General features: G+C 39.6%; 2 protein-coding genes across 2 annotated transcripts in view; one reads left to right on the top strand and one right to left on the bottom strand.

Annotated features, from left to right (window-relative positions):
- The window catches only part of Atg4c (autophagy related 4C cysteine peptidase), a 296,253-nt gene that overhangs the window by 112,941 nt on the left and 163,556 nt on the right, over positions 1–19,756 (bottom strand). The gene's annotated exons all lie outside the window — the stretch shown is intronic.
- LOC127199005 (zinc finger protein 420-like) lies at positions 2,464–19,409 on the top strand. The gene is given in 5 exon segments (XM_051156906.1): positions 2,464–2,621; positions 4,650–4,743; positions 14,994–15,120; positions 16,187–18,262; positions 19,396–19,409. Coding segments are annotated over 5 exon segments (2,469 nt in total).

The following is a 19,756-nucleotide window of genomic DNA, read 5'->3' as shown; positions in this document are numbered from 1 at the left end:
ATTCCTGTACTCCTCAAGTAAAATGCCTCATTTCCTGTGTTCTCATGGGCCGTTTTCCCTCTGGGTGTTGTTGTTGTTGTTGTTTTTCCAGACAGGGTCTTTCTGTGTAGCCTTGGCTGTCTGGACTCACTTTATAGACCAGGCTGGCCTTGAACTCACAGTGATCCACCTGCTTCTGCCTCTCAAGTACTGGGATTAAAGGCGTGTGCCTCCATGCCCGGCTTTTCCTCTGTGTTTTTATGTAGATTGCCTCAAAATATGGCCTAAAGTGCTGCTTGAGTGGATGGATTTCCTTTGTTGATTTAATAACCTTTTTCATGGGGCCTTCTTCATGAATTATTTTATTTTATTTATTTTTATTTTTTTATTTTTTGGTTTTTCGAGACAGTTTCTCTGTTTTAGCCTTGGCTGTCCAGGACTCACTTTGTAGACCAGGCTGGCCTTGAACTCAGTGATTCACCTGCCTCTGCCCCCTGAGTGCTGAGATAGTGTCTTGACTCTTAATAATAAATATTACTGCTCTGTAGAGAATGCAGATACTGGAAAGGATATGTGGCTTACTCGTCTATGGCACTGGTGTGTCTGTGAGGAGAAGCAGGTTGCAATAGAGTGTTTTCTCATTTTACATTTATGGCACCCATTATCTAGACAGTATTGACTTGGTGGTGGCGTAATGCAACTATTTTCAACCATAAATTACTGTCCCTCTTAATTACTCTGTTTTGGAGGAAGAAGATTTCCTCCCCCCATGTTTATCCTCTCCCAGAAACAAGTGTTAGGTGGGGAGATGTCCTCAAGCGTGACTTTTTTTCTTTTCTTTACCATAATGTTTTATTCATATATATGCCTGTTCATTTGTATATTTGCATATCATTCATGATGTATATTTCATGATGACCGTGGATCCCTGAAGTTGACATCAGAACCTATGCACTGCTATCACACACTGTAGTGTGTGTGTAGTGTGTAGTGTGTGTAGCTGTGAAAGCCATACAGTGCAGACTGAATTCAGCACCAGTCTGTTCGCGATGATTTAAGGGGCCACTGACCCTATATTCTTTCAAAATCCTGAGTTCTGAAATGTCTTTCTCCAAGTCAATATTGCTAGTAGTGTAATTACGGACATTTGTCTTCTCATAGTGGAGGTCTGTGAGGGAAAGACAAAGGTTTTTTTAGGGTCACTTAATTTGCATGGTGAAGAAAATGATTATTCAGCTTCCCAGCAAACCTCTCCAGAGTGAATAACTGTGTCAGAGATTTAAAATACTTCATGTAAGTGTAGAAAGTCCAGCCAGAACTGCATTTTCACCTTTAATTAGTGTTACTTGCAGGGAACATTTTATTTTAATTAAACATATATTTGGGGGGCTGGATTATCCATCTCTTTTACCTTGTCTTTAAATCTGATATTCTGATCTCTTTGATTTGTTAGATTTATTGTTTTATTCACTTCCTCTTTCATCTCAGCTTGGGTATTTTACAACGTTTCTACCTATTTATTTCAATGACTTTTTTAATCCTACATTGTCCCCACTTTCTTTAGCTGTTTTCATGGCCACCAATCATTTTCCTTGTACACATCAATCTTTTTTTTAATGACTCTTAGTTTTGAATATTACTTAAATTGCTTTTTTATTTTTATATTTAAGAGAATACAGTTATGCTTGGGATTTGAATGCAAGACACAGTCTTTTTTTTTTTTTTTTTTTTTTAGACAGGGTTTCTCTGTGTAGCCTTGGCTATCCTGGACTCTCTTTGTAGACCAGGCTGGCCTTGAACTCACAGTAATCCACCTGCCTTTGCCTCCCAAGTGCTGGGATTAAAAGCATTCGCCACCACATCAGGCTAAGACACTGAGTCTTATTTTCAGTATTTTGTGTTGTGAATGGAAGTAAAAGAAATTGGAGTTTAGGATGTTGGTTGTCTTTTGCGGTCCCCCCCCCCCCCTTTGAGACAGGGTTTCTCTGTGTAGCCTTGGCTGTTCTGGACTCGCTTTGTAGACCAGGCTGCCCACTAACTCACAGCGATCCTCCTGCCTCTGCCTCCAGAGTGCTCGGATTACAGGAGTAAACCACCACGCCCGGCTTAGCCCAAGAGGCTTGCTTGTATTCCAAGCTAGGAAAAGTAAGGCTGCCTGTCTTTTATCTGAAGGGTTCAGAATTCACTTATGGGACTCAGATAGCCAGGTGCAATGTCCTAATATATCCAGTTTTGCTCTTGGCTGGCAGCAAGCACATGGGCAGGCTGAGATGGAGTTGGAGGGTCTAGCCTCCCTGTGGCGGGGACACTAGCAGGATCAGAACCGTGAGAGGGGAAAGCAAACAGCTGGGAGGACTCCACCAAAGTAACGCAGAGAAAACATTGGGTTTGAAATCGTTTAAAGGACCACGTGACCGGAACCGGGTGTAGTGGGCGGGTCCAGGGGAGCTGGTGGGAGGAAAGCCGCCATTCCCTTCCGTCCCTATGGAGCCATGTGGCCCTATCCTTGTTCAGTTTACCTGGCCTGGACCTGTCTGCAAACCCAAAAACTCTGCTGAGACGCTGTTTCCTGGCTGCGGGGACAGTCGCCAGTCAGCAGCGCAGCGGAGGAAACCGGAGCTGGGCGCCCTGGAGCCTCCCAGGTGAGAGGGGCTGCGGGGTGGGAAAGGAGGGAGCAGAGCACGGGTGGCTTTTCCTCAGCTGGTCTTAAGGACACCAGTCTCACAGTTCTGGCGAAGCTATCCTTTGTCGAGAAGGTTGAGATGCTATAAACTGGGGTTTATCGTGATTTTGGGGGGGGGATGTTCAAGACAGGGTTTCTCTGTGTAGCCCTGGCTGTTCTGGATTTGCTTTGGAGACCATGTTGGCCTTGGACTTAGAGATCTGCCTGCCTCTGCCTCCCGAGTGTTGGGATTAAAGGCGTGAGCCTGGCTTATCGTGATTTTTAAAAAAATAATTTACTTTACAGTTCCAAGAATATTTTTCTAATATAATGTCCTAGAGCATTTGGAGTATATGTAGTTTTCACCCAGGGTTCTGTGCTACAGCAGTTACAAAGCTCCTCAAATTCAAATTCATCCATGCCTTTTTAACTCTGCTGTTCCACTATTTGCCTATCCAAGAGAGTGGCTTTTGACCTGGGGAATAGGCATTTCCAGAGATATTTGTAGATATTAGCCATATGAGGAACCAGTGCAATTTTTTGTTTTTTGAGACAGGCTTTCTCTGTCCTGGAACTCTCTCTGTAGACGAGGCTGGCCTCGAACTCACAGAGATCCTCCTGCCTCTGCCTCCCAAGTGCTGGGATTAAAGGCGTGCGCCACCACCACCAGCTGAACCAGTGCAAATTTGATTGATTCAGTTAATATACTTTATAATGCACTATAGTTATAGTTGTAAACATCAACATTTACTTAGCAAAGTTTTACTTCTTATTAACTTTCCATCTGTGATGTAGTCACTCTTGAATGTAAATACAGTGTTTAGAAATGTGTCTTCAAATGCCTAGTTATTAACGTTTTTACGTTTGTGTCTGATGATAACTGAGGATATGTCTGATCCAGGGTATGATTGACCAGGTTTGTTGTAGGCTTGTTAATCCTGAGATTCATGGGAGAATAACCATTTCCACAATCTGCACCAGCATTATTATAAATCTCAAATAACGAGCAGGGTTTTATAAAGACAACCTTATAGACCACCACACTTTCCCATGATGCTTTGTTATTTTTTAAATATAACTCCCAGCATCCCAGGAAGTTAATCTGGTTCCTGGGCAAGTGGTGCTTATAGGCTAATTTTGAGCTTTATAGTATAAGAGAGAAAAACAGCCAGCCGGGTGTGGTGGTGCATGCCTTTAATCCCAGCACTCAGGAGGCAGAGGGAGGCAGATCACTGTGAGTTCGAGGCCAGCCTGGTCTACAAAGCTAGTCCAGGACAGCCAAGGCTACATAGAGAAACCTTGTCTCGACAAACCAAAAACAACAACAACAACAACAAAACAAAAACAAAAAAAAATTGTGATTTTTGGGGCTGGAGAGATGGCTCAGTGGTTAAGAGCACTGGCTGCTCTTCTAGAGGTCCTGAGTCCAAGCCCCAGCAACCACATGGTAGCTCACGATTATCTATACTGGGATCTGATGCCCTCTTCTGGCATGTAGGTGTATGTGCAGATACAGTCCTCACATAAAACAAATCTTCACACACACAAAAAAACTTTTTAATAAAAAGAAAAAAGAGAAAACAGCCAGATGCGTGTGGAAGGGTCCAGACTGATCCTCGCCATGCAGGGGAGGGTGGAGAAGGGCAGAAGGGAAGAGAGAGAGGAGAGTTCCAGGAGAAAAACTAGATAGAAAGGAAGCACTTAGCTAAAGTTGTCTGCTTATTTGTTAATAGGCACTTCAGTTAGCCCGTTGCCCTGAGTTTCTCTGAGATTTAACAAAGTCCAGGCCAGCCCCAGGATGCATGTTGTGAAGATGATATCTGGCCATGAGATTTTTATAGATAGAAAACTCACTATAGATTAAAACAAAATTAGGCCATGCAGACTTGAGTCCCACAAAGAATTGCGGTTTTATGGACTGTAGGGCGCTGGAGATGGCATGAAGTATCAAGGGTTTTGGTTTTGATGCCATCTAGGGAATTTAACACCCCTACCATGTGTGTCACAGATGCCTTGATACAGTTTGCCATGCGAAAGAGGGTATTAAGAAAAAGAGAGACAGTCATGGCAACACCAGACTCATGGCAGCTGTGAATGGAGAGGTAGTGTTATTTGACAGGATAAGGACAGAAGCTGTCAGTGGCGGTTTTGAGCTAGTCTGAGGAGGGTCACACAGCCAGTAAATCTCCAAAGCAGCCAGGTTGAGTGACATCAAGGAAACAGTAGGCTGAGGTCAGAGGGATATTAAACAGGCAGTGACCTTGGAGGAATGTTCAACTTCCTCTTTTACTTCCCTTATCTCTACACATTGAGTAATTGGGATATGTTTTCTGTAGATATTAATTGTGCTTACTGGATATCTGGTATAAAAAAGACAGTAAAGTTGACAAGCAGTGCCCACTTCGCATCTGGGGTTCCATGGGTTCTAGATGTGGAGGTAGAAGGCCCCACCTCTTACATTGAAGAGGCAATCTGGGTGAGGTTCCATGTGTGGTATTGGCAAAGCCAGTGTGGGCAGCCTCTGTATATGTCTGGTCATTCTTTTTTCTTTTTTCTATTTTTGTTTTTTTTTTTGAGACCGGGTTTCTCTGTGTAGCCTTGGCTGTCCTGGACTCGCTTTGTAGACCAGGCTGGCCTCGAACTCACAGTGAACCACCTGTGTCTGGCCATTCTTTACAATAACTTTTTGCCTGGTCATAGAGGGAAAAAGTCACTAAAAGAAAGACCAGAAAAGTGTCTCCTTGGTTCAAGAAAATCACTGTGCCTGTGCACATGTGGCCAGACTCTTGTTTTTTGCTTCATGGTTTGTTAACATTGATTTCTGTGAATGTGGACCTCTTGCAGCTATGGGAAGGCCTGGACCATAATCTCAGGAGCTTTTTTTCAGAGACCTCCTGTTGTATCAGTGCAGCAGTCTGGATTCTGTGGGTTAGAATAGTTTTCCTACAGTCTTCCTTGCTCCTCAGGCTTCCTGGGAAAACGACTCTGCATGTGTGACATGTGTGATGAGTCTCACATCTCATAGAGTAAAATGAAACCCCCATTAAAAAACCGGACTTTTTCCTGATATTTTCTTTTTCCTTCATGTTTATCCTTTTGGCAGGAGTTTGCATCTTTCAGTTCTATGAAAAGTCCCAGGAGCTTTTTGAAGCATCTCTTTCTCATGTGCAGATCTCTCTCTGCTCAGCCAGTTCTGCTCACCTATGAATGAGTGCTAAGAGCCCGAGATGGTGAAGACAGAGTAGACTGGAGCAAAGGACCCAGGTATGTTAGACAGATTGAGCAAGGTGTGCACTCAAGAGACAGTAGAAACGTGGCATGAAATTGATTTTGCAGGATTCTATTTCATTGATCATTCTGGAAGGTTTCACTGAGAATGTTAGATGTGGTAAAGTGGATTTCCCACTGTAGGCGGTACTGTAAGGATATAGTACTTTTCTGTATTTGATTAGTTTGAGTCCTGAAATAACTGTTGCCCATTGAAAACAGTTTTTTTTTTTGACTCAGCCTGAAAGCAGCACCAGGCTATGGGTGTGAACCAAGCCATTTGTGTGTGTAGCAAATGTCATAGTGGATTCCTTTCTAGGTTCTTGGTCCAGGTTCCCATGTAACTGTGTATTTTTTCCTGTGGGCCTAGCCTCTGAATGAGCCAAAAACTGTCTGTTACCCACAAAATAGCCTTGCCAGTGGATATGCCTTGCCAGGAAGATTGATCTTGTAGCACAAAGTATCGAAATCTGAGAATGGGTATTGATAACTCTGCCGCCTGCCCTTGTCTGCATATCACTTTTTGACGTTGTAAATGATACTACACTGGAGTCTAAGCTATTTGAAGACTGTGTGAATGGTCTGATCTGAATTTTCTTTTTTTTCTCAAAAGGTTCACATGATTTCTGACTCTGATATATTGTCCCCGTTGCATTTTTCTCTGTCCTTGAATTGTGTGTCATTGATGCACTGTGTGGAGTTAGTCCTGATTAGAGAAGAATATTTACAGTTTTCCTGTTTCATACTGTTTGCCTTAGCTTTGTGTCTGTTTGTCCTTACTATTCTGAGGGATGTTCCTTCTGCTCTCACATTGTTGAGAGCTTTTATACTGAGCATATGTCATATTTCACCACAGGGCTTTCATTTATCTACTGACATAGACATTTTCCTTCTCTCACTGAGTCTACATATTTGATGTCTTACATTGATCAGTTTGTAAGTGTTGAAACAACCATACATTCTTATTGTGAACTCAGCTTTCTTTTCATTTCTCTATTTTGAGAAAATCTCTGTGTCTGAGTAGATCCTGTTAACCGGTCTGTGATTACTTTTGTTTGTTTGTTTGTGTGTTGAGGTAAAGCCAGCTTTGCATGAAGACTTTCTAGTGTTTGTCTTTTTGTTTTATGTAATATTCTCCTTTTGGCATTAGTATAAGGTTTGTCGATGGAAAGGAGAATTCCATGTTAATCTGTGCAGTCCTCAGACACTGTTGGCGGAAACTCTTACTGCTTCAGTCTCAGCAGCTGCTTGCTGTGTGTTGTAGCTGTGTCATGTAGGAGGGTGATTTAGTCACTTGTTCCTAGACACCCATCATGCCTTCTTCAATTGTGGTTTATTTGTGTATGACTTTCCACAGCACTGCACAAGGTAACACATCATTGTCATACATTGAAGTGTCCTCTTTACCTCCAGTTCTAATATACATAGATTCACTCTGTTAGTTTAGATTAGGCGTACTTAGTTTCTGCACAGAAACAGGTCTGTTTATATTAAAACATTGTTTTGTTTTTGAGTCCTTATTTCATTGAATTCTACATAACCATATTAATATCTTTGTATATAATATTCAGATTGACTTTTTTTCATGGTTGTAAGCCCCCAGACACATAATTGTGGACAAATGTCTTTCACAGCCAGTACCTCCTCCTTCCAAACTTACCAGTGTGTCTTTGTTACTCTGCTTCTGTGTGATTGTCTTTTCTGAGCTGGCCCTCACCTTGACACTTGAAGAAAGTGTCCTCAGTGTTCCACGAATTTGGTCTCACTGTTCATTGGCTTAAGTCTCCACAGTAGCGAATTAAGGAGCAATTAAAGGCTAGGATATATATAGCTCAACAGTTAAGGACACTTGGTGCTCTTGTCATTTCCAGGTTCAGCTTCCTGTACCTACCTGGGGACTTCACATCCTCCCAGACTCAAGTTCCAGAGGATCTGTCACCCTCTCCTGGCTGCTGTATGTATAAAGTGCACAGACCTACATGCACGTAAAGATACCTTCCAAATAAAGTTAAAATAAGTAAGCCTTACTTAAAAAAAAAACAAACAAAAAAACAGAAACTGTAAACGATCAGGAGATGTTGCATGAGGATTCAGGATAATAGTGCAGGAAGGAACAGAGAGGTCTAAACCTGAAGTACACAAGCCAGTGAGAGACATTCTCATTCAAACCGTGATAATTAATCTTCTAATATTCTTCCTGTAACTGTGCTAAAAGGCATATATTAGAGGGCTTAATATAAGTGTAGGAAATATACCTTCAATTTTTTGTTTAGTTTTTAATTTTGTTTGTTTCTGAAACAGATTCTCACTCTGTTTCCGTGACTGGCCTGAAACCTGATAGAGAGGCCAGGCTGGCTTCCAGCTCACATAGTTCTGCCTGTCTGAGCCTCCTGAGTGCTGGGATGGAAGACCTACCCCCAGTGTTCCTGGCTTGAAATTCACTGTTATCTTTTTATATTGCTGCTGGAATAGAGCATAATTTTGTTCATTTATTTCACCTATGATTTCTTTAATTGAAGCCCTGATGTTTGTCTTTTGCATGCTGTATCCTGCTGGCTGAGCTCTCCATTCAGTTACTGTCAGCCCTACAGAGTTCTTCAAGTCTTGTTTAATTTCAGGCTGAGGATTCCACAGATTTCTGTCACTATTAGTTGTGATGTTCACATCCTGTATTATCCTCATTATCTCCTCAGCTGTTTGCTGGAGTTCTTTGTCCTTCAATCAAATTGTCCGTGTCCACTTTACGTCCTTTGGCGTCATTGAACATTCTTCAAGTTGTCTGTCTCTTAAACTTCATTCAAACTGCATTTTTAAGGCAACACTGGTATTGCTTTAGTGATTCAGAGAAAGGATATTCAATCAGTGCTTGTGATATTGCTTTGGTTCCAGTCTGTTTTGTGTCTTTTGCTGTGTGGTTTTAGGTCAGGAGGCTGATATTTCAGTGGGAGATGATATATGTAAGGGTTGAGAATCTAGGATGGGGGCCAGGAATCGGAGTACAGCATCCTACTCGATCTAGGCTGGTGGCAAGTGTAGGGAATGGCTGTGACTGTAGAGCAGGTCCAGGCAGCCTGACAGCTATGTGCAAGTATGTCTTAGACAGAGTGGGAGATATAGATCAGGGAATAGAGTGGAAAATTGGTTAGGGTTAGAGTAAGTGCCTAACCTGGGCAGTGCTAGTGCTGGATTATAACCTTCTGCAGAGGCACTGTGGGTTGGGTTTAGGGAGGCCCCAAAGACTCTAAGCCCCGAGGCACTGATAAAGGACATTCCTGAGGGAGATCCAGTGACATCATGGTGTGGATTTAGGGACACAGCAAACACACCTGTGTCTTGCAAAGACTTGCAAACTTCCCACAGCTGTAGGAGCCATGTAGCATGTCCTGGGAAAGTCACCAGTCATCAGTGCTGAAGTGATAAGTGCAGAATTGTGGCTTTAGAACCTACCATAGGGCAGGGGTGCAATCAGTTTTTTATTCATGTTTCAAACAGTGTTCTCTTTCCTAATTTTTTATTTTATTAATTTATTCATATTACATCTCAATGGTAAACCCATCTCTTGTATCCTCCCATTCCTCCCTCCCTCCCATTTTTCCCTTATTCCCCTCCCCTATGACTGTGACTAGGGGGGACTTCCTCCCCCTGTATATGCTCATAGGGTATCAAGTCTCTTCTTCTCTTTTCTATTTTTTATACAACATTTTTATAATTTAATTTAGCCTACCCTGTCATACTTCCATGTTGTACCAGTAACTTATTCAAGGGAATGGCATTTAGAGCCTGTGATTTCTCATCCTGAAAATCTTTTAGTTATTAATCATGTACCGAATGACTGAAGGTTTTATTGGGTCACTGTGTATACCTTTGCAACCTCCATAAGTATGGCTACAATCATTCCATAAGTATGGCTACAATCATTAAAATCTTACCATTAATATTCAATCTGTGATGTATACACATTATATTGTCAATAAAGTACCTGTTTTAATTTTTTCCTATATTTTTATTTTTTGAATCCTGCATGGTGTCTTTATACACACACACACACACATACACACACACACACACACACACACACACACATAAAACACATACATACACATCACTGCCTGTGCTGGAACTCATTATGAAGTCCATGCTGGCCTTAGTGTGCAGAGATTGGCCTGTCTCTACCTCCAGAGTGCAGGGATTAAAAGCCTGAGCCACCATGCCTAACTTTTATATTCAGTCTCAGAATTCCTTTTCAGACTGCTGTGCATATGTGTAATGTGTGTGAATTCTCAAAGGATAGTGAACATTTTAATGAAGCTGTCTCTCTTTTCCATGTAGGTTGTTTTGGAATGTGCTAGACTTTTCCAGCGAAGACATGGACAGAATTATTTCAGGGGACATGTTCTTTTCTCATATTTATTACTGTTGAAATTAAAACGTAGCATCTGTCACTGGAGTAGGAAGTTTTGACTTGTTACTGATAGAGTTGAAAACATTACTCAGACTGTATATCACAGGCAAGAGTCATGAAGAGATATGCCATGCAAAGATGTCCTGGTTATTCCATTGAAACAGAAGTGTATAAAGTCAGTGTGATTATTTGTACATGCAACAAACTATTCTGAGTCGATTGCCTATTTTGACCTGTTAAACTCACAGTGCGTATTTACTGTTGTCAGTAAATTTTCAATCACATGAACTAGGGCTTGTCCAGATTCTGTTTACTCATGATGGTTGTTAGAATATTTATAGAGGCATATTCTGATAGAGTATTTGCATTTCTGTTTCTTTACTATTGTGACTATTAAAAAGATCCTGGAGTTTACTTTCGTCCATGCTTTCTAACTCCCCTTCCACATCACTTGAAATTTCAGGAGAGTGGCTTTCCACCTGGAACTCCATACAAAGCTTGTTCAGTTACCCTCTCATCATTCTTAGTCACATCTTTATTATTCCCATTTTCATCCCAGTCTTCTCAATTGTATTTTCTGTATGTTTTGAGGCAGGTTTTGGGTGAGTAGTCAGGCTGTCATGTATTTGTATTTCCAACTGCCATAGTATATGACCAATGGTATTTAGTGACTCAGTCTCTTTGTCCCAGCTCTTACAGCTGTACCCCTGCGTACAGCAGTCTTTGAAATGACTATTTCCTATTGCAAACAAAGCTATTTGAATCTAGTCTGGATGCAGCACAAGGCTGTGATATAAGCAGCACTTTTTATTTCTACATGTAGCAGTATAGCAGGCATAACTGCATGCTCTCTAGGGGCCAGTGATCTCTTTAGTTATTGGCTCTTGGCCAACTTCCAGTGCCATATATGTATTTTCTTCATGGGCTGACATCAGTCAAACAAAGTAGTCTTGGCACTATTACATGGGTGCCAAGTTGGTATTGAAAAACAAAGGGTCATCATCTGTGGTCAGCCACAGATGATTCTTCTCGCCCATCAGCCGGCAAATCCCTTTCAGTGGTTTGAATGCTACAGCGACATATCCAAGACCTGTAGAGTCAGTGGATGGTCTGCTTACGTCTCAGCGTACTCCTGTATCAATCTCCAGGTGGGTTTGCCACATGCAGGTCCATCCACTTACGAGTTCCTGGGACTTTATTGAAAGGCTGCATCATTACAAAGGTGGATCCACTGTTTGGAACAGTTATCACAAGGGCATCCCATTTAATGATGTGTATGGCCTAAATTGTAATATTATAATAAAAAATGCATTCACGTAGATTTCACGTGATCAGTATTCTCACACAGAGACATGTATGGGACTTAGAAAACAGGTCCATGTTGAAAGGAGGAGGCATCCAACTTGGCACCCACTAGCTGCTTGTTTATGACTCCAATCCCTAGAAGATAAGTTCCCAGACGCGTGCTCTGTGTTTATTCCTGGAGCCTGCTGAGGTTAGAGGCAGGCCACAGACTGTAGTCATTTTCTTGGCTACAACAATTATATCGTTCCATGCTTTCCTGGCTATAGGAATGTTGACAAAATTTCTGTTCTCGTTATGGTTTTTGGGACTTGTATTAATTTTAGCTTTTTTTTTTTTTTTTTTTTGATACCTTGATTTGAAATTTCATCAAGAATTCCAGTCTTTATTCCCGAGACGGAAAGTTGTAGAAGATCAACAAGAAGAATGAATCCTTCTCTGTTAAATGGTCCTCAGGTCAGTGTCATGTCCGCATTTCTTTGAAGAAATCCCTTTTATTATTGAAGACTTTAATTCTGTATACTGGTAATGTTCTATAAAGTGTTTATTTACTAGGACTTCATTTTATTTTCTTAAAATCAAATTTAAGCCTTGAGATTTTTCACCAGTATAACCCAGGCTTGTGCCATTATATATCCACTGGACTTTATACTGAGAGGATATAACTTTTCATGGACTTAAGACCTGAAATTCTAAAAGAAAATCTATTGTCAATAGTGCTCAAAGAATATACTGATGGCCAATTCCTACATTGGATGGATGTCAGTCCTTTTACATTTGTGAGGATAGGTCGCATGTGCCACATAAATTGCTGTTCAAGAATGGCCAGGTTTCCTGGAAACAAGGTTATGTTTGTGGATCTGTAAATACGTGGACACTGGCATCACTAAGCAGTGTATGGAAGAGTAGAATTAGAGAAGACTCACTGTCTTCAATCCCAATAGCAAATACTGCAGCTCCCTAGAGTCACAGATGACAGAAGGAATATGTGGCTTAGTCTTCCATAACACTGAGGTGTCTATGGGGAGATGTAGATCCCAGTATGGTATCTCCTTTAGGCATTTCATGTCACACATTGACACCTGAAATCCATTTGTCTCTGGAGAGAACCTGACCAATGCTCTGTGTGATAAGTTTTCAATATACAGAAAATTATTCTGTCTTTCACTTTTTCTTCATTTTTCAGAAGTGGCATTAGCACTACTGTCTCCACATTTGTATTGCATCATGTAGAATATACTAGTAAGAATTTTCTAAAGAAGATTGACTTGGTGCTTTGCATGTGTCATTGATTTCAAGCTCAAGTGAACGTTCCTCCTCCTTTATTATCTTCATCTCCTTAGGAGGATGAATATGCTTTGCACCCTGTATTATTCCATAAAGAGCTCTGAAGAGTTGTGGTGCTGTTTCTGTTTTTCCTTACAGTAATAATTATTTATCTATATGAGTGTTCATATGTACATTTCTATATACACTGCATTATGTATTAGGAGCAAAATCTTGGGAAAGAATTTAGACATTGTAATGAGGTGCCATGCATGTAGAGAGAATTACATTAATTTTCTATATAGAAACAGCAAGTACTTTTGCCTTGAAGTCATTTTTTCCAGGCCTCAGGTTTGCATTTCTGATGCACATTGTTACAGAGACAGGATATAACCTTGTGTATTATAATTTTTGAAAAGTGAAGGAAAACATATAGATGATACCTATGCAACCTAATGTCCTGTTAGAAAATGAGTTGAAGTACTGAAGAAAAGAAAGTGAAAATAGAAAATTCAAATTCTTATTTCAGTCAAACTCATGAGCAAAAAAAGTATTAAGATTTTATAAAGAAAAAAGATTTTATAAAGAATATCCTCTCTCAATTTAAAAATGTGATTTGATTAAAGACAATGTTTCCATTCTGGCATGGTGGTGCACGCCTTTAATCCCAGCACTCAGGAGGCAGAGGCAGAGGCAGATGGATCACTGTGAGTTTGAGGCCAGCCTGGTCTACAAAGTGAGTCCAGCACAGCCAAGGTTACACAGAAAAACCCTGTCTGGAAAAACCAAAGGGGAAAAAAAGAAAATGTTTCTACTTCACCTGAATGCACTGTCACACATGCTATTTACTTATACATATATATTTAATTACTCTGTAGCAAAAGTCCACAGTTTGTATAAAATTATTTGAAATTATTACTATCTGTATTGCTTACCCCAACTTTTAGAAGAATTTAAATATTTTTAATGCTGGCTGTTGCTGGATTATTTATTTATTTTATTGTTGTGAATATATTATAAAATAAATTCATAAATTAGTTTGTTCAGTGGGTAGTTTGAAATGTTGAATGTATGCACTAGTGTTACACTCCTGTATTATTTAAAGAAAAATACTTTTAACTCATCCATCAAAGCTGCATTGCATAGTCTACCTCTTTGTTCTACAAAGTGTGTACCTAGGCCTCAGGATGTCCACTGAGCATATTAGAATAGTTAGGTGAGACCCAGCTGCAGACACGATTGAGCTAGTGTCCATATTTGAGCAAGGTTAACATTTAGAATTTAGAAGCATAGTTTGCTCATCACAACTTGGTCAGCTGTGATCTGACACTGGGACTCTGTTTGATACGAACCCATAATATAAGGTACACTCCTGCATCGCAGCCTCAAATATGTATATTAATCCCTTAAAAATAGCTGATCGTGAGACTATTATGTTACCTTGTTTTGGAGATTAAAAATATAATAAACACTATGATTATATAATAAAGCATCTTTTAAAAATTTTTTTGAGACATGGTTTCTCTGTGTAGCTTTGGCTGTCTTGGACTAACTTTGTAGATCAGGCTGTCCTTGAACTCACAGAGATCTGCCTGCCTCTGCCTCCTGAGTGCTGGGATTAAAGGTGTGCGCCACCACTGCCTGGCAGCAACTTTTCTTAAAATTAAACTTTGGTTGTATTTTCAGAACAGAACATTGATATCATAGGACTTGGTGTAAAAAATCTGTTCTATAGTACCGTGATATGACTGGGAAAGTAATTACATATTAGAGATCTTTAAAGACATTATAGATACCAAACTGCAAACAAAAATTTCAAATGTAGTGATATAGGAAATCCTTTATCTGCTGCTCAGATCTTAGAAAACATCAGCAAAAACATGAAAGGGGGAAACTATGAATATGGGCAACATGTTCAGTCATTCCATACGTTGTCTATGGAATAGCATCAATGCTTAACTTCTGACATCTTTATAGCACTTATAGAAAACTTTTGTCCTTGTATATTTGCCATGACTCATCTACATCACAAATATCTCTTATTCTTAGGTCGTGCTTACCTTGGAAAGCAGTTTGTTTAGCAGCACAAGTTAAATAAGTAGTATTCTATTGCAGGGTCTGCTCACATTCAGGGATGTGGCTGTGGACTTCTCACAGGAGGAGTGGGAATGTCTCAACCCTGGTCAGAGGGAGTTGTACATGGTTGTGATGCTGGAGAACTACAGCAATGTGTTATTTGTGGGTAAGAATGCTCTTCTTATAGAATTCCTGATTCATCCTTTGAGTTGGCCTTTTCAGTTTATATGTAAACTTTCTGAAATGCCTAGAGACTCCCAAAATAAGTGAAATTTTGGTTACCAATGTAACTTTTTATGATGTTTCCTTTTACATTTGTTCATATTCTCTGAAAGAATAAGCAGTGCTGTCTAATCTCTCCAATCCTCTTATCTAGTTTGTGTTCAAAACTTTAAAATTCAAAGAAAATTGCATATTCATAGCAATGAAAACATATTGCCAAGTGTATAATTGGAATACTTTAATTTTATTATTGCATCAAAATTTTCACCTATTTCTGAAGTAAAAAATGCAGAAGGCTTTCACTATTGAAAGATCTATTGTGATAGTTTTATTGTTGCTTTATGTACTTACTTTTTGCCTTGTGGTCTCTATGTTTAGTTCTGGTAGAGAATGATCTTTTTAAAAATATTTATTTATTAATTGTATATGAGTGCTTTATCTGCAGAAGAGGGCATCAGATCACATTATAGATGGTTTTTAGCCACCATGTGGTTGCTGGGACTTGAACTTAGGACCTTCAGAAGAGCAGGTGGTGCTCTTACCACTGAGCCATCTCTCTAGCCCGAGAATGATCTTTAACTTAGCACTTTGAATGGTGAGGCCAGAGTATATGGTGATTTCCATGACAGTGTATGTTACATAATGAATTCCTACCTTACCGCAACAACAGAGTTTCACTCTGTCTTAAAATATAAACAAGAAAATAGAGAAATATTATATATATGATCCTTCAGAGAGATCCTTCTCAATGTTCCTTACTGGCCAATCACCTTTTTGTCCTACTTTCTGTGAAGTACAGTATTTAAATAACAAGAAGGCTATTATCATTTCATGTCATTTGATATATATCAAAATTGAGGTTCTTCTAAGTATCCATATAATGATTGTAAAACAGGAAAATACTCTGTTGAAAACTATCATTGAGAATTGCTAATTTACCTTCAAAAACTTTAGGAACATCAGTTATTGAATCTCTTATATGTGCAGTGATCATTGTACTTTTTTTTCAGAGAATAATTTCACATATTGTAAATATGAGAAGGTCTTGAATCAAGGCTCAAAGAGTATCCATGAACATGTGAATATTCACGAAAAGTCTTACAAATGTAATGAGCTTCACAAAATGATTCATGAACTCTCACAAGATAACCTCTCTAAAACTAACCACAGAGATGCCTCTGTTGAAGCATTAAACCTAAAGAAACCTACAATTAGGAAGACTGGAGAAAAACCTTGCAAAGTTACAGACTGTATAAACTGTTTAAATATGTATTCTGTTGTAGGTCAAAGTCAAAGAATTCATATAGGAAACAAAGAACAAAATGATACAGAGTATGGAAAAGGTTTTCACTCTAAGTATAAACTCATGCTGAAACAAACCAATAGTGGCAAGAACCCACACAAATGCAGGAAATACGCTAAATGTGTCCGAACATCCTCAACCCTCAGTAGACATCAAAGAGTTCATACTAGAGAGAAATCTTATAAATGTATAAAATGCAGTAAATTCTTTCTGCACTTGTTACAACTCAAAGTACATTACAGAAGCCATTATGGAGAATATCCCTATAAATGTACAGAGTGTGGTAAGTGCTTTTATCATACATCAGACTTTGAAAGACATTACAGGATCTACACTGGTGAGAATACTTACAAATGTAGTGATTGTGGTAAATCCTTTATCTGCTGCTCAGGTCTTAGGAAACATCAGAAAATTCATAGAGGACAGAGACATGAATGTAGCCAAGGTTCTAGGTCATTCTATACGTTGTCTTACCATCAATACCATTGCAGAACCTACACAGGAGGGAAACTTTACAGATACAATGACTGTGGCAAATTCCTTTCTACATCATCAGTTCTTACAACATGCCCAAGAATTCACACAAGGAATAAATCTTACAAATGTAATAAAAGTGAGATATCATTTACAAATAAAGGCTTTCAGAGAACTCATCAGAGAATTCATACAAGAGAGAAACCTTACAAATATATGGAATATGACAAATCCTTTACCAATAAATACATTCTTAGGCCTCATGAGAGACTCCATACAGGAGAGATAACCTACAATTGTAGGGACTGTGACAAATCCTTTACCCGGAAAAGCAATCTTAAGGTTCATCAGAGAATTCATACAGGTGAGAAACCTTATAAATGTACAGAATGCGACAAGTCTTTTATCAGGAAAGGCAGTCTTAGGGTTCATGAGAGAATCCATACAGGAGAGAAACCTTACAAATGTATGGAATGTGACAAGTCCTTTACCCTGAAAAGCATTCTTAGGGTTCATCAGAGAATTCATACAGGAGAAAAACCTTACAAATGCAGGGAATGTGACAAATCCTTTACCCAGAAATGTAGTCTTGGGGTTCATGAGAGAATCCATACAGGAGAGAAACCTTATAAATGTAGGGAATGTGACAAATCCTTTACCCATAAAGGCCATCTTAGAACTCATCAGAGAGTTCATACAGGTGAGAAACCTTATAAATGTACACAGTGTGAAAAATGGTTCACCGAGAAAGGCAGTCTTAGGGTTCATGAAAGAATCCATACAGGAGAGAAGCCTTACAAATGTATGGAATGTGACAAACCCTTTAACCGGAAAGGCAGTCTTACAGTTCATCAGAGAATTCATACAGGAGAGAAACCTTACAAATGTAGGGAATGTGATAAATCTTTTACCCAGAAATGTAGTCTTGAGGTTCATGAGAGAATCCATACAGGAGAGAAACCTTACAAATGTGGGGACTGTGACAAATCCTTTACCTATAAAGGCCATCTTAGAACGCATCAGAGAACTCATACAGGTGAGAAACCTTATAAATGTACACAATGTGAAAAAGCTTTTACCAAAAAAGGCATTCTTAGTGTTCATGAGAGTATCCACACAGGAGAGAAGCCTTACAAATGTATGGAATGTGACAAATCCTTCACCCAGAAAGGCAGTCTTAGGGTTCATGAGAGAATTCACACAGGAGAGAAACCGTACAAATGTAGGGAATGTGATAAATCCTTTACTCTGAAAAAGAGTCTTAAGGTTCATCAGAGAATTCATACAGGATAGAAACCCCAAGGGCTGGGTGTGGTGGTGCAAGCCTTTAATCCCAGCACTGGGAGGCAGAGGCAGGCAGATTTCTGTGAGTTTGAGGCCTGCCAGGTCTATAAAGTGAATCCAGGACATCAAGGCTATGCAAGGAAACCCTGTTTTGAAAAACCAAAAAATTAAAAAAATAAAGGAGACAAGCTCCACAAAGCTATTGACTCTGACAAGTCGTTTATCAAGAAAAGCTATCTTAGAGCTCAGAGAATATATAAGAGAAACCTTAAAATGTACTGGGTATGGAAATCCTTACTATTGGCTCAACTCTTAGCATGCATCAGAGAGCACTACAACAGGGAAGCCATACACAAGGTATGAGAAAATGCCTACTTCTCATGTGTGAGAAGCATTTGAAAATTCATGAGAAGAAAAGTTTCCACAGGAAGGCATGTGTTATGTGCTTTATTAAAGCCCTGTTGTTCGTGACACTTGATGCTCCACAGTAGAGAGTTATGTGCATGAGAAACTTGTGTAAGCCTTTAAGTAATACTCAGTTCCTAGAAAGCATCAAGCATTTATGCTGAAGAAATCTCTCAAATGTGACAATAGAGGAATTTTTCAAAAAAACCCTTTTGTATTTTTCACCCATAACTGCTTTGATAATGAAAACAAAATTGAGAAGGCAAAAGAATGTTTTTGTTTGACACTTTCCAGTATACTAAAATGCTTCATTTTGAAGGGAATCTGATTAAAGCAGAAAATACATCCCTCAAAATTGCTCCAAGAGATCCCTGAGACTGACAAGATTCAGTGTCCTAAACTCAAATGAAGAAACTCAGGCAAATGGTACCAGTTTCAAGAGGATTAAACTTACTGAGCCAACAAGATAGGCTGCTCTTTAACCTGTAACTATGCCTACCAGATGCAGTGTGCTTCCAGGGATCAATGTTCATGAGCTGTATCACATGCTGTTTCTAAGTTTTATGTTAGCAATTGTCATTGACCTCACAGTCCTGTAAGTAACTCTAATAAAAGTCATTGGTTCAGCAAATTGGGCTTGGTTATGTTTTCACTTCCCACTTTGGATAAATAGATGAATATACATGTCACATCTCCCGAGGAAATGTGTCCCATGTTCCGAACCGTTAATGCTCTTGCAAACTTATTACACAGGAACTTGTTACTAGAGCAGCAGTTTTCAACCTGTAGGTAGCATCCCCTTTGAGGGTAGAATGGCACATTCACATGCCTATAGAAAAACACATTTCTAATGGTCTTAGGAACTGAGACACTACTCCTGTCTCCAGGTGGCTCTGCACATGTGAGTACTTGGAGCTGTATTTAAGTTTTATTGCATTTGAAAGCTGGGAGCACTGAATTAGGGAAGACTGCATTCAACGCTCCAGGCTTACTGGCATAGTAGTACTTAGTTAAGTTATAAGGGCTCTGTATAAAGAGAATGTAGAGGCTTCAAAAGCCTCAGATTGAAGGCTTATCCATGCTTTCCATGGAGGACTACTAATTGTTGTCATGT

This window comes from Acomys russatus, chromosome 2 (assembly GCF_903995435.1).
Source record: "Acomys russatus chromosome 2, mAcoRus1.1, whole genome shotgun sequence".
Taxonomy (NCBI): Eukaryota; Metazoa; Chordata; class Mammalia; order Rodentia; family Muridae; genus Acomys; species Acomys russatus.
The sequence above is the reverse complement of the archived record's forward strand: the minus strand, read 5'-3'. Positions and strand labels throughout refer to the sequence as shown.